This window comes from Schistocerca cancellata, chromosome 3 (assembly GCF_023864275.1).
Source record: "Schistocerca cancellata isolate TAMUIC-IGC-003103 chromosome 3, iqSchCanc2.1, whole genome shotgun sequence".
Lineage (NCBI taxonomy): Eukaryota > Metazoa > Arthropoda > Insecta > Orthoptera > Acrididae > Schistocerca > Schistocerca cancellata.
In genome coordinates this window covers 255668247-255684890 of record NC_064628.1, presented here as the reverse complement: position 1 = coordinate 255684890, position 16644 = coordinate 255668247, and the positions used below count along the sequence as shown (strand labels likewise).

The following is a 16644-nucleotide window of genomic DNA, read 5'->3' as shown; positions in this document are numbered from 1 at the left end:
AGAACACACGTGCTTGAGTTAAGGTAAGTGTACACTAGAGCCTTGCATCGCATCCCATTTACCTGCCTGAACTCACCTGTGGCCGACCGTTCCGTTCTGTTGCCCGCACTGAGGGTAGTCAAGCTCAACTGTCATGAGAACTGTGTGCATGAGTTGTGATGTGCTGTTGAGGCCCATGGCTCGTTCGGGTAACTGGCCTAGCCCAGGCGTTAACAGTGCTCAGTGCAGCAGGGAAACAGACAGTGCTGGGAAGGGAGGAATAAATGGCTGCACACAAGCAGATTTGCATTCTGAATCATCTGCACACCTTTGAGAATTGTGAAGGATTGATGCACTGGGAACAGGGCATTCTTGATCCTTTGTAAAGAAAAATAACTCGTAATCCAAAATAATGCATAATACTATCATGAATGTGGTACAAACAAGAGAAGAAGAAGATTGCAAGGGTCCCATCACAATCCCATGAGTAGGGTCCACTCAGACAGAGCCCCATGTGCCTGAGTGTGCCCTACAGAATGGAGGTGTGACAGGTACCCCAGAGGTTGCCCACTAACAACTTTCCCACCTTAACAGCCATGAATCTCTTCAGTGAACAGCACACTTTGAGGCTGAAGGGTTATTTACAGAAGATTTTACCATCCTCGCAATCCGGCTGGTCAAGGCAAGATCCCCATTCCTTGTGACACACAACATTCCACTGTCGCATTTCATGGTGGTCGCTGAAGCATGCCCAGATCTTACTATGACAGAGGACCAGCGGCACTGGAACCTCTGGGTTGCCAAGTGTGTACCCAGCAAATAAATGCTAAGAGGGCAAGGGAAATTAAATCAGGTGACACTGAGAGAATCAGATTAGGAAACAAAACACTATAACAGTAGATGAGTTTTGCTATTTGGGCAGTAAAATGACTGTCGATATCCAAAGTAGAGAGGGTATAAAATGTAGACTGGCTATAGCATGAAAAAAAATCTTAAAAAGAGGAATCTGTTAACAATGGCTATAAATTTAAGTGTTATGAAGTCTTTTCTTAAGTTATTTGTGTACCCTCCGTACCTCATCCAACAACACTGTTTGTTAAGGAAGACATGACAGTCAGTCAATACCAATGTGCCTGTGAGGGCCTGTGGGTGGAGTTTACATTTATGTTATGGTGTCTTGTACAGAAGTGAATCATGGATGAGAAGCAGCACAGACAAGAAGAAAATAGAAGCTTTTGAAATGTGATGCAATAGAAGAATACCGAAGATACACGTGTACACTGAGTAAATAATGATGGTATCAAATCAAACTGTGGAAAAAGAAATTTATGGCACAATTTGATGAAAAGAAGGGATTGATTGTTAGAACACATCTGAAAGCATCAAGGAATTGTCAATTTGGTAATGGAGAGAAATGTGGGGGGTAAGATTTGTAAACAGAGACCAACAGGTGTTGGTTTCAAATGGATGAAGGTTGCAGTAGTTATTTGAAGATGATGAGGCTTGCACAGGATAGATTAGCATGGATGGCTGCATTAAACCAGTCTTCGGACTGAAGACCACAACAACATATATCAAATCTGGTGTTCACTATTATAATTGTGGACACATGTTTCTGCACTTCTGGTGATGCTGCATCCACTGTGTACGTTTAAATATTTTCATATATGTAATTTTATTCGATGTAACATTCTTGTAGTGAATTAGTGAATTAAGTGTATGATGGTCATGATTTCTGGTTTTGTAACTAACAGTTAACGAGCAAGGGGTTTTTTTTTTTTTTTTTTTTTTTTTTTTTAAAGAAACAGATTTATGATGGTCAGGATATAGAAGATAAAGTCTCAATTTCAAGTATGGGTATTATTATTGCAAAACCTTGAACACTGTTGAGTCCAACTATGAGTCTCAGGTTGTGTGTTGCCTTCATCAGCACTTCTAGGCACAGTTTAACTACCAGTATAGCACAATTCAGAGAGCAAGATTTTGTTTCATGCTGTCATTAAAGAGAGTTTATTTAACTGTATCTATAAATTCCAATAAAATAAAAAACAAACCTGGTGAGGCAGCATTATATATAATTGTATCCTTACTCCTCTCTGGAATGACTGTATGACAAACGGACATAAGAATAAGGAATTCTCTAAGGTAGAGAGCTGAAGGATGACCAGACTGCAAATTCTGAAAAGAATATAAAGCAGAAAACACATTAAGGAACAATGACATGTGCCACAGGAGCATAAACATTCATAATTGTCCTTACTACACAACAAAAACTATGTAACAACAAAAATGAAAGCTAGTATCACATATATGAACATAATTACAGAACTACAGTAATTAGTATGAATATGTAAACATTGCTTGAAAGTTGCAATACAGAGTGGGGAAGTAGCATAATCAAGACATACTATGTAAAATAGAAGAATGCAGTTTATTCAAATTAACAAAAAAGTTCAATATTTGGTCCAAAGTTTCCATTAAATGAATTCACCACTTGGAGCTTAAATAAGATTAGCAATGGGTGCATTCATTTTTAATCCTAACATCAGGTAACTCCAGTATCCCTACTAACGCCACACTGAGATTTATTTCCTAAAATGATTAGGCATACAGTAGTAACAACCATTTATAAATATGGTAATAAGCATGTGAACTCCCAATTATAGACTGATTATCCCTCCTTCCTGTATTTGCAAAATTTTTTGAGAAGGTAGCTCATAGCAGAGAACTGAACAACTTTTCTGACAAAAATCCTTTACCAGCAGCTCAGTTTGGCTTCCACAAAAGTGTCTATACAGAAAAATCAGTATATGATCTTGCAAAATCCATTCCGTTAGAACCAAACAAAAAGTATTACATACGTACAGGTACAATAAAGTTGATAAAGGCCAATGATTCCTTCTGTGTAGATGCACTCCAAGCTCGAACTCTTATAGTAATTGGCAAGATGCCATGAGTAATGAGGCTAATGAGCAGGGGTATTACATCAGTAGTGTGGGGTGTAAGTTGAGAATTTGGCACTGATGGAAGGTGTGCGAGGGTAATCTGTGCAGTTGTGGTGACCATTGTGTCCAGACGGCATAGCTGTCAGCACATCTGCCTTGTATGCAGGAGAACCGGGTCCGAACCGCGATCCAGCACAAATTTTCAATTTGCTCCACTGATATAAATCAGTGCCCTTTGCACCTTGAAGAAATATTACTGTAATAAAATTATAAACAGCCGACCAGTTACAATGGATAAAGAAATCTTTACCTAGGTTTCAACAAATTTAAATTTGTCTTCTTCAGAAGGTGGCAATTTTACATTAGTATGGACTGATGTATCATCGTCGTTTTTACAAATATCTGCATAGATCCATTTGTCCAAATTAAAATATAGCCCTGAAAATAGGGTTTGTCATGTAAATGTAAATTAGTACATGGATGTTGCAGAGCTCACAAGCTTGTGAGCTACCATTCCCTGCACCAAGCCTGGATCCTCTGCAGGTCTTCCTGCATCTTGCTACAATTTTCTAGTGTTGCGATGTCTCTGCATACAACAATATCCATGAAAAATCTCATGGGACTTCCAACATTATCTACTAGGTCATTTATGTACATTTAGAAAATAATGGTTCTATAACACTCCCTTGGGGCATGACTGAAGTTACTTTTACATCTGAAGACACCTCTTCATTCGGAATGACATACTTTGTTATGTTTGCTAGAAACTCTTCATCCCAGTCACACAATTGGTCTGACATTCTGTACACTTTTTTTTTTTCTTTTTTTAAGGTAGCAGTGCAGAAGTGTACTGAATGCCTCACAGATGTCAATTAAAATGGCATCTACCTGGGTACCTGTATCTACTGCTTTCTTGGTTTTGTAGGTGAACAGAATGAGCCGAGTTTTCCATGAGCATTTTCAGAACCCATGTTGATTCCTACAGAGGAGATTTTCAGTCTCCAGAAATGTCATAAGACACAAGCTTCAAACATGTTTCAAAGTTCTACCACAGACTGACTTCAGAGAATGGGCCTATAATTTTGTGCATCAGTTCAATGACTCTTCTTGAAAATGGGAATGACATGTGCTTTTTACCAATCATCAAGAATGCTCTGTTCCTCCAGATACCTATGATCTCAGCTGGTACAAGACAGGCAAGCTGTTTCACAGAATTGGTCTGTTATACCATCAGATCCAGTGGCCTTTAGTTTGTTGAGTGATTTCAATTGCTTTTCCATCCCTTGATCACTTATTTTGATATCTGTTATTTAGTCATTTGTAAGACAATTTGGAAAAGGAAATTACAGTGCCCTCTTCCTCTGTGAAACAGTCTTGTAGAAAGGCAATTAGTATTTTGGCTTTTCTGTGTCATCCTTTGTTTCAATGCCATTATCATCACAGAGTGTCAGGATAGATGGCTTCGATCCATTTACCGATTTAACATAAGACAAAAACTTACGATTTTCTGTCAAGTCAGTAGATAAAATTTTACTTTTGAATTCACTGAACACTTCAAGCGTGGACCTCCAGATGCTAATTTTGTCTTTGTTTAGTTTTTGTCTGTATTTGAGTCTCTGGCTACATCTAGGGTTTATCTGCTTTAGTCTGTAGTCATACTTCTATTCTGTGAAATGACTACTGATTTCAGAAGCAAGTGCCATTATCAGGTCATCCCCTGACATGAAGTATATGACATACCTACCTGGAATATATGAGGATGGTTTGAAAAGTTCTCGGAACGAAATAGAAAGAAAGTACTTACATCACTGAAACACTTATTTTTCAATGTATTCTCCTTGTAAATTAATGCACTTGGTCCAAAGATGTTCCAGTGCCTTGAACCCATCTCAAAAATGAGTTTCCTCCAGGCCTGAAAAATAGTTGTCAACTCCAGCTATCAATTATTCATCTGAAGTGAATCTTTGTCCACCAAGAAAAATTTTCAGTTTTGGTAAGAGATGGAAGTTTGACGGAGCCATATCAAGCGAATAAGGCGGGTGTGGCAACAATTCATACCTTAGTTTGTGTAATTTTGCCATGGTGATGGCACATGTCTGTGGGTGTGCATTGTCTTAACGGAAGATGACTTTCTTCCTTGCTAAACCTGACCTTTTTTCACGTATCTTTTGTTGCAATTTGTCCAGGAGGTTAGCATAAGTATTCCCCAGTAATTGTTTGCTCAGTGGGGGGATAATCTACAAACAGAATCCCCTTTGCATCCCAGAACACTGATGCCATGACCTTTCCCACCAAAGGAATTGTCTTTGCTTTTTTTGGTGATGGAGAATCAGCATGTTTCCACTGCTTTGACTGTTGTTTTGTCTCTGCGGTACAGTAGTGCACCCAAGTTTCATCTGTGGTTACAAACCGGTGCAAAAAAATCTTGTTAGTTTCTTCTAAAATGGGCCAAACGTTGTTCGGGTATGTCCATTCTCATGTGTTTTTGATCCAACATCAAGAGTCGCAGCACCCATCTTACAGAGAATTTTCTCATTTCTAATTCTTCAGTTAAATTGTGATACACCCTTTCAGATGACATCTGGCAAGCGTGAGCACTTTCACACACTTTCAATCAATGATCCTCCATGACCGTTTTGTGCACTTTTGCAATGATTCCTGGAGTAGTGACACATCATGGCCGACCACTGTGTGGATCATCATCTAAGCTCTCCCGACCAAATTTAAATTAATTTGTCCACTTGGCAACAGCTGAATATGAAGAAGCAGAGTCTTCCAGCGTATTCCGGAAATTGGCATGAATGTCCTTTGCTTTCATACCTTTCTTTATGAAATACTTAATCACTGCTTGAATCTCGATTTTTTCTATCTGCACAAATCACTGTGGGAACAACAACAGAGCCACGTGCCTGGCACAGTTCTCTTCCAAGAGCACTGACATGGCACATGTTTACAGGCAACAGTCCAATGAATATAACATGAACAACTCATTGCGCTAGCGCTGACCTCTCTGGTGATTCCAAGAACTTTTCAAACCACCCTCGTAACAATATTATGAAAAGAATAATTGCTATTCACCACACAGCACAGATGCTGAGTTGCAGATAGGCACCACAAAAAGACTGTCACAAAATTAGATTTTGGCCAACAAGACCTTTATCAAAAATAGACAACAGAGATACACACACACACACACACACACACACACACAACACAGTCTCTGGCAGCTCAGACTCTGTGTGTGTGTGTGTGTGTGTGTGTGTGTGTGTGTGTTCTATTCTTGACAAAGGCCTTGTTGGCCAAAAGCTTATTTTGTGACAGTCTTTTTGTTGTGCCTGTCTGTGGCTCAGCATCTCCACTATATGGTGAGTAGCAACTACCCTTTCCAGAATACTGTTACATTCCATCCTGGATTTTCCATTGTTTGACATACCTACTTGGGTAAGAGAGAGAGATGACTGCACACCAAGGGTATGCCCTGATGGAGGTACTTGGTATCAAAACTGATAGTAATTTGACAGAATGGAAGTATCATTGCATATTAATGCAAATAAAAAATTTATGACTTAGTTGTTTACTGCTACAATCAAAAGTTTGTCACTTATATATGTTTCCATAATTTTTCTAATTGTGTACATTTAATATTAGTGTTAAGAACATTAAAGAAGTCAGTTTTTTTATTCCATGTTTTCTGTAAAATGAAATTTGTTTTAAGTGAATATCTGAATACTTCTTACTTCCACCTTCTGACCATTGCACATTAATATTTCGTTGTACTCCTCATCTCAAGATACTCACTGTTTCTTGTTAAGTGTTCAGTAGTTCCTTATTCTAGTTAAAGTGCACATTACTGCTTTCCCATCATCAAAACATCAGCAACATGTGCAATAATTGTGGATGTTGGTATAAGTTATGCAGTCTGGGTATAACATGTTAGGGTATAGGTTGGTGTTTCACTGGGATGACTAAAGTTGGGAAGTTAGGAAAGTATTTGATTAGGCTCTTCCATGGAGCTGTAAAAATATATATAATGGAATCATAAAACAAAGGAAGAAGCCTTCAGGCACAATTAGAAATACGTATTTTGAATTAGATAGGTTGACAAGGAGAGAGATGATGGGAATTTGTAAATGGTAGTAAGTAAAAAAGCTAAGAAGAAAATTCTGACAACACAACTGACATTCCAGTTGTCAAACAGTTTGATGTGTAATGTGGAATACAGCATAAACCTTTGTCACCTGCAAAGCAAAGTCGGTTACAGGAAACTCATAGGATTTATGTTAATACTAGGTTGGTAGCAAAATCAAATGAAAGAAAGAGAGACTTGCTGACAGATAGCAATAAAGGGAAAGCTGTGGGCCAGGTGCTATGGAGAAAACTAAATGCAGAAGACCAGCTCACAAATAATGTGAAACCAGGTATTAGACTTAGGTTACAGAGAACATAAGGAGCATGTGACAGGATTTTGCTGACAAAGGGAAAGTGCCCATAATGGAAGAAGCAAGAAAGGCTTGGTTAACAACTTAGATTATCCAGGACGAATTTTCACTCTGTAGCAGAGGATGAAGGCCGTTTAAGGCAAAAGCTTACTTGTTTGACAGTCTTTTTCTTGTGCCTATATGTGACTCAGCATCTCTGCTATATGGTGAGTAGCAACTATCCTTTCAGAATATTGACATAAATGGCTGTATCTTTTGACTGCATTGACTTTGAAGCTTACATTTATTACACCACCAAGGGACGTCAGACCTAAGTATGTGACATGACTTTCAACTTGATACTTCTACCCATTCATGTGAAAAAGGAGTCTCAAAAGACACACAGACAATCGGATATCAAATGACAAACAAAATTTTTTTTAATGATATGAATATAATAGAGGGAAACATTCCACATGGGAAAAATATATCTAAAAACAAAGATGATGTGACTTACCAAACGAAAGGGTTGTCACGTCGATAGACACACAAACAAACACAAATATACACACAAAATTCTAGCTTTCGCAACCAACGGTTGCTTCGTCAGGAAAGAGGGAAGGAGAGGGAAAGACGAAAGGATGTGGGTTTTTAAAGGAGAGGGTAAGGAGTCATTCCAATCCCGGGAGCGGAAAGACTTACCTTAGGGGGGAAAAAAGGATGGGTATACACGCGCACACACACACACACACATATCCATCCACACATATACAGACACAAGCAGACATATTCAAAGGCCTTTACACTCGCACACACACACATATCCATCCACACATATACAGACACAAGCAGACATATTCAAAGGCCTTTGAATATGTCTGCTTGTGTCTGTATATATATATATATGTGTGTGTGTGTGTGTGTGTGTGTGTGTGTGTGTGTGTGGCCAGTGCTTTCGTTTGGTAAGTCACATCATCTTTGTTTGTAGATACAAAATTTTTTTTTGTATGATATAGTTACAAATTAACAATTTTTGGATTTCTTCCTTTAGTTGTACTGTGAAACTTTGATTGCACTGACATTAAAGCTTCAATTTTATACACTGACAGGGCAGGGCACCGTGAACCTCAGTATACGGCATAAATCTCAACTTGATATGTCTACCTGTTCCTGATAAGAACGGTTTTTTGACACACACACACACACACACAGACAAAGGGTTTCATTTTTACCACTTCAGATACAAAACCCTAAAAATGACCTGGACAGAACAGGAGTATGAACAGCAACACAAGACTGGGTTATGGGAAGCTTCTGCAGTGCCATAATGACCCTGGTTCAACATAGCTCTGCCAACATTCATATAAACAAAGAGCTAATTTTTCTTCCAGAAATTAGTCCTAATGGGTGAATTATTGCAACATCCTAGTCCTCTAATTACTACTAAATGTCTCTGCATGAGTAAAAGTGAGGTATTCCAATGTTGAGGGGCAAAACTGCTAGCAAATCACATGTTACCCATAAAAATGCTCATCACAGTGCCACCTTTTGGTAGGAATGAATGAACTGACTGAAGATGATCAATAGTATGTGTTTAAAATAATGGATTTATGAACACAATGTATCACTGGAGCTCCAATGTTTACCTACATTTTCCAGCATTTTGCTAAAATGACAAACACAATTCCTGTGTGTGTGTGTGTGTGTGTGTGTGTGTGTGTGTAAGTGAGAAGACAATCTTTATTTAAAAAAATAGCCAGTTTCACTTACCTTCACTAACTGTGTGTCATTTGGATTATCTGCTAAAGTATAAATTTGTTCAGCTATGGAGCACTTCTTGAAATCCATTATATTTCTTGTAAGTGTGCCAGTCTTATCTGAGAATATATACTTCACCTAAATTGCAAACATAACATCATCTCAAGAGTGTGTAACATTTATTCACAACTACAGCATTCAAACAAGATTTGTATATAGAACAGAGAATAAAAAGATAGACTTTCTCCTATAAGAATTTTCAGGATTTTGGCTATCAAGCAGTCACAGAGCTGACCTCATCAATGAGTTGGTATTATTTTAGACATGTGTTAATAGACATTACAATGTGACAAGATATACCAGAAAATTGTTCACAACGTTTAATCATACTGCATCTTAAATCAGTAATGCACAAAAAAATCTTTACCTGTCCTAGCTCTTCATTCAGATTTGATGTCCTTGCCATAGCTGGTGTATCACTTTCTTCATGGTACATATCAATATCCATATTAATAAAAATAGCCTGAAAAATTAATAGTTTGTATCAAAAGGTGGTCGACTGCATTGACTGAGCACACAATTTTAAGAATGGTAAACTATTCTGGGGGGGCTTATAACAGTAGAGAACAAATGCATAACACACAATATTTGTTAGGTTTCAAAACAATATGTATCTGCTTATGTTTCCTGATCAGATGGACCACTTAAAGAAATGCATAATTTCTAAATGTCATTCATTTTAAATGTGAATCTTTCCTCTCAGAGAAAAAAAATTACAAACTTTTTCTTGAGTTTTCAAGCCTGTAATACATAGGTGCAAAAATACAGTGCAATTATTGATGTCTTGGTATTGTCACTTGCAATACTGTTGCTAGGCAAATTGAGCAGCAGATTATTGCCTTGTTGGTAACTGTACTACTATTTTTGAATTGTCTTCAGGCATTCAGGTGAGTGGCATGATCTAGTTGGCAGCTGAAGTTTTGATGTGATGGGACAATTTCATGAAAGAATGGATGCATGGTTGTCTTGGCATCTCTGCAGAGTCTGGTATTGGGATGCGCAGAAGTTGAATGCCTGCCAGAAAAAATGGATCTCAATGGCCTATAGAGGGCAGTATCACTGCAGTGCTGGACTTACCTGGACTGTACAACCATCTCGCTCCGTGAATATACCGGCCAGTGTCCCTCACAGCTGGCATAAATACCACCACACATCGACCGCTCAGTCAGTTGTGCACTTCGTCTGATAGTGTTCATTACTATCTCCACTGTACTACTTACTACTTGCCAATGATTTTGCTTTTGATATTGGTTTTCCTCTCTGGTCTCAATTTGCATTTGGCTCATACTTGACCTGTCGATAGGACTGAATCAAAAGTTTGTCGTACTTTGTTGTAGCCTAGATTGCTCTTGCCTTGCTCCTGTTGTGCTGGTCCACTGTTCACCTGCCCTATTGTTCAACTCTGGTGTGGGTTTGAGACCCAACCACGAACAGTCTTCCCGCCCTGCATCATCATTATTTCTTGCCTTTTCTCTGACATGTGCACTGGTAAGTGACAACTCACAGATACAGTACAGAGAGACAAGGGAGGCCAGAAGATGCTCTTTCCTGCTACGTAATTTGTCCAGATTATTTATTTGGTGCTGCGTCTCCTCCTTGTAGAATAACTACACCTACATCTACATGTATACTCTGCAAACCACTGTGAAGCGCATTGCTGAGAGTACATTCCATTACACCAGTCATTAGGGTTTCTTCCCATTCCATTCACTTATGGAGTGCGGGAAGAACAAGAGCATGAAATGCCCCTATGTGTGCTGTAATTAATCTTGTCTCCACAATCTGTATGTGAGTGATAAACAGGGGTTGTAGTACATCTGTAGAGTCATCATTTAAAGGTGGTTCTTGAAACTTTTTAAGTAGGCTTTCTCAAGACAGTTTACACCCATCTTTAAGAGGCTGCCAGTTCAGTTTCTTCAGCATCTCGGTGACACTCCCCCATGGGCCAAACAAACCTGTGACATTTCGTTCTGCCCTTCTCTGTATAGTTCACTATCCCCTGTTAGCCCTACTTGGTATGAATCCCCAAACTTGATTAATATTCCAGAATGGGTCACGCGAGTGATTTGTGAGCAATCTCCTTTGTAGACTGATTGCATTTTCTCAGTATTCTACCAATAAACCAAAGTCTACCACTTGCTTTACCAATGACTGAGCCTATGTGAGCATTCCTTTTCATATCGCTACAAAGTAGGAGTTGGCCGATTCCAGCTGTGACTCACTGACATTATAGTCAAAGGATACTATGTTCTTCCATTCGGTGATGTGCACAATTTTACATTCCTGAACAATTAAAGTAAGTTGCCAATCTTTTCTCCATTTTCAAAACTTCTCAAGATCTGACTGAATATTTGCACAGCTTCTTTCACACAGTACTTTATGAAAATAACTGCACCACCTGCAGAAAATCTGAGGTTACTATTAATATTGTCCGCAAGGTCATTAATATACAACATGGATAGTAAGGGTCCCAACACACTTCCGTGCAGCACACCGAACTTACTTCTACATCTGATATTGACTTTCTATCCAAGATAAGTTCTACATCCTCCCTGCCAAAAAATCTTCAATCCAGTCACAAATTTCATTCGATAGCCCATCTGATCACACTTTTGAGAATAAACATAGCTGCGGTACTGAGTTGAATGTTTCTCTGAAATCAAGAAATATTGTATCTACTTAGCTGTCTTGAACCAAAGCTTTCAGTATATCAGTGAAAAAAGTGCGGGTTCAGTTTCGCATGATTGAGGCTCTCAGAACCCATTCTGGTTGTCATGGAGGAAGCCAATCTGTTTGAGATATGTCATTATGTTTGAGCTCAGAATATGTTCTGAGATCCTACAACAAATGGATGTCAAGGATATTGGACGGTAGCTTTGTGCATTACTTCTATCATCCTTCTTGTGAACAGGTGTGACCTGTGCTTTCTTCCAACTACCGGGCATGGTTTTTTGTTTGAGGGATCCACGACAGATTATAGTTAACAGCAAGGCTAACTTAGTCACAAATTCAGTATAGAATCTGATAGGAATTCCATTGGGCCCTGGAGCTTTGTTCCATTTTAATTATTTCAGGTGTTTCCCAATGCCACTGACACTAACATTTATTTTACTCATATTTTCAGTGGTACGAAAATTAAACTGGGACAATTTTCCTGGTTTTTCCTTTGTAAAGGTACATTTGAAAGTGGACTTAAGCATTTCAGATTTTGCTTTGCTACCAACAGTTTCAGTCCCTGTCTTATTCTTGAGTGACTGGACACTAACTGTCTTGCCTTTACACGCAACCAGAATTTCTTTGGATTTTGTAAAAGATCATTTGACAGTATTCTTCTATGGCAGTCATTCAAGGCTTCGTGCAGTGCTTGCTTGATGGTTAAATGCGTTCCATTCAGCATCTCTTTATCTACAGGCCTATGCTTTGTTTGAGACCTATTAAGCAGTAGTCTCTCTTTCTTTAGCAGTTTCTTTACAGTGACTATACACCACTTGGCAGCATCCTCCATTATGAAGAGTTCTAATGAGTAATATAAATCCAGTGCAAGATCAACTATTTTTTTAAACTTGAGCCATAGTTCCTGTACATGCTCCTGTCAAGTGCTGAAAGTTTCAAGCTCCTCATTCAGATAGACTCTGTTACTTATTCTTGTATACTGAATAAACATACATCCTTACTGGTTTTAGTTGTCCTTTGTAATTTGGTAATCATTGTTGACACAATTGTGTCATGGTCACTGATAACAATTTCGATGTGGGTGTCCTCAAAAAGGTCAGGTCTATTTGTTGCCATTGTATCTAATATATTTCCATCATTAGTGATGTTCTAAAATACCTGTTCTAGGTAGTTTTCAGAGAAGGTATTTAGAAATGTTTCACAGAATGTTTTGTATGCTCACCAACTGTAATTTTCCCAATTAATTGTTGGATGGCTGAAATCTCCACCAATGATTACAGTATGATTAGGGAACTTATTAACAAGCAAACTGAGGTTTTCTCTAAAGTTTTTGGTCATATCAGGAGGCGAGTCTGGTGTGCGATAGAACGACTTAATCAGCATCTTATCCCCAACGCAGATGTGTGATCTTTGGCTTTCCTAGAAGATAATGATCTTCAACTGTTTTTGGATCTTCATCTGGATGAATACATAACAGATATTCAAGACCATCATACGCCAGATAAACCAAAGATCACACTACTCTTTATTTTTAAATTAATTATTATTATTTGCAACATATTTTACTAACTCAGGCATTTCATAAGCTCAGATCTGACAGTTGAACATGGGTTGTTTTTACGAAGTGGGAGTGTGGTAATTTAAGGTAAATGCTGGACATTCATTAACATTCAATCGTTCTCACAGCACATCAGGAGACTGGAAGACAAATGCCGCGTGATATTTTTTAGTAAATTGATTATTTTCCTATTATTAGTGACTACTATGGTTAAACATCAAGATGAAAAACCAAGCTACTTGCTATAATAGCCACCTAACTTGGCATTGCTCGTTAAGAGTTACTTGATGCACTTTAAGATGGAATTAATACTACTGTATAAGATACAATAACAAAAAATATAGCACTATTCTTCAAGAATGTTGCTCAGTTAGTACAGTTGGAAGTCTCCTGCAATGTCATTTGTTGAGGATCATTCTCAAATGAATTAGGGAGATAAAGTTACTTATTCTGATACAGAACATAATTATCTGTACTGCTGCCATAGATGCAAATGGAAGGAGGATGGGAACTGTTATATATGTTACACTTTATCACCATAAAAGAGAACTGAGGCAATTAGCAGTCCAGTGTTTCCATCATGTGAACAATCATAACCAACTACGTCTTATGCTCAGAGTTGATACTGATTTTGTCCGTAACATCATACATAACACAAATTATTAGGAACTGTCCATTACTTCTATCCTTCGCCCACAATAGAAAAATATACAATCAATATGCTTTCTGCCAGTGGGGCAGGAATGGTCTCATCCCTTCATGTTCCAAGATTCTTACAATATAAATGAGATATTTCATGGTACTAGCTTTCTGCACTGTAAGATGATTAACACACACTTTTATATCCTGCCCATGGGAAAATTTGTCACAAAAAGCAACACAATGGAAATAATCAAACCTAACTAACACATCAAGGATAGGTTTATTTATTTGTAGTTCTGTGACACTAAAGATTGTAGTAATGAAACCTCATGGCTACATGGCTACATGTCAAGTTTGGATACAACTGCACATCATTTATACTAAGCTATTAAATTAAAGGTTGTATGAAAGTGGATTATGAAGAATGTTGTTGGTTCTGTGAGGATCTTTATAGTTTCTTTCAACTGAGTGAGCTGTTGAAGAAGAGCAAATATAGGGAAGAATATTGCAGTACTTAAGAACATTAATACATTAATTCCTGTTTATCTGAAGGCTGTAAATAGTTATTTTTAAGAGGCTTTTCAATTTTATGTCCCTTTTGGGTAAGTTTTCATCACTGCAAGAAAGTGTGTTAGTAGCACTCTATTGTTCAACAACTGTTGATGAAGAAAGTATGTAATTTCTTTTAGTGACTGTGTTTGGGCATTTGCATGGTTTGGTATGGTGTGGTGAACACGTAATTTTCTAACTAGTACCAAAGATGAAAATTAAAGCAAAATGACATGTAATACCTCCAGAGACATTTAATGCTATGGGGTACAGACACATTTACTGTAAGACATGTTCCATAACAATTAATTTGTTGTGCTGACATTCAAAAAAATGACCAGTTTGATGCAGCTATCTATACTACACTATACTGTGCGAGCCTCTTCATCCCTCCAGAACTTTTTTTAACGAATATCCATTTGAACTGGCTTACAATAATCAAGTCTTGGTCTCCCACTTCAATTTTAGCCTCTCACACTTCCCTCCATCATCGAATTATCTTTTTCTTGATGTCTCAGTATGTACATGTAAACAGATTCCTACATTTAGTCAAGTTGTGCCACAAACTTATTTTCTCCTCTGTTTAATTCATTAAAATTTCATTAGTTATCTAACCTATCCAATTAATGTTCATCATTCTCTTGTCACATCACATTTCAATTGCTTCTATTTCCTTCTTATCTGTACAGCTTACTGTCTACTTTTCACTTCCATACAAAGTTAAAATGAAGACATATACTTCCAGAAAAGATTTGCTAACACTTAAATTTACATAAGTTAAAATATCTGTCTTTCTCACAAAAATTTTCTTGCCATTGCAAGACTGCATTTTTTAACCTGTTTACTTCTGCAATCATCAGTTACTTTGCTCCGCAAATAGCAGAGCACATCTTCTACTTTCAATGTCTCATTTCCTAACCCAATTTCATTAGCATCATCTCTTTAATCCAACTACATTTCATCACTCTTGTTTTACTTCTGATGATATTCATCTTATGACCTCTCTTTCAAGACATAGTTTACTGTTGAAATGGAAATATGTTTTCACATTTCACTGTAATTATTGCCAAAGGTAGAAAATGTTGTCATTTCAGCAATTTTGTTCCACTGCCACTGTGGGGCATACCTGCAAAAAAATAATGTAACACTCTGTTCTGCTCAACCTATTCTCCAAATTTGTTGCTGTCTCAGACACAATTGAAATGTCATCAGCAAACCTTATTTCTTCTCACTGCAGCTTAATTCCCTTTTCAGATTTCTCTCGGTACCTTGATAGCTTGTTCATTGTTGCTTTTAGATCTTCATTTATAATATGCTGCTTCTTATATACTACCGCATACTTTTATTATTTGTGGTTTTAATAATTCTTCTTTTTTTCCCCTAAGGTGCTTATAACTAAATGTTGCTAATAGTAGGCCATCTGCTACGATGACCCACTTTTATATCACTGTATTTCAGAATCCTGATCTGATGGTTATTACAATCAAAAACAGTTACCTCTAGTATATTGAAAATAAACTGTGATTTAGACTGTTACTTTTTGTTTTTATACAAAGCACAAAGTTTGAAGATTCAACATGTTACCAGGTAGTTATTTGGTTGTCTGGTTAGTGCAAATAACAGCAATTTAACTCAAGTCCATTAAAAATTTTACTGAGTGAGTCAGTGAGTCTAAAAGCATCAAAGTTTGTTTATTAAATAATTAATATGTATGATTGTGTGGATGCTAATACACTTGTTCTTGTCAAAAATGAAATGAAACCATGAAGGGGCCTATATGCTCTGTAACATCTTACAGAGGAGGCAAAATTGTATACCGTAGTGTTCCATTGTTATCCAAAGAGACATTCACATTTATTTCTATATTGCCTACTTTCCACAACTTTCTTCCCTTAGCTCTTCAGTTCTCCTCAGATTCCAATAACAGCATTCACATTTTTAAAACTACAAGGTTTGGCCAATACTGTCTCATATTGCTGGTAGCCTTGTCTTTGTTTTGTTACTTGTACATGTTTCTTCCTTTACATTAATATAGCTTCAAAGGGATAATAACGTATCTACA

At 37.5% G+C, this 16644-nt stretch overlaps 1 protein-coding gene across 7 annotated transcripts in view; it reads right to left on the bottom strand.

Moving 5' to 3' along the window:
* Positions 1–16644, bottom strand: part of LOC126174902 (probable phospholipid-transporting ATPase IA) — a 639177-nt gene that overhangs the window by 161375 nt on the left and 461158 nt on the right. For all 7 annotated transcript variants that reach the window (XR_007535496.1, XM_049921326.1, XM_049921325.1 and 4 more), the window contains exons 8-10: positions 9528–9623; positions 9113–9238; positions 2034–2157 (exon numbers count right to left, since the gene is read on the bottom strand). Coding sequence is in view for 6 of the 7 variants with exons in the window: in XM_049921326.1 (XP_049777283.1) it covers positions 2034–2157; positions 9113–9238; positions 9528–9623 (346 nt within the window). In the remaining variant the exon portion in view is untranslated. The remainder of the gene's footprint in view (positions 1–2033; positions 2158–9112; positions 9239–9527; positions 9624–16644) is intronic.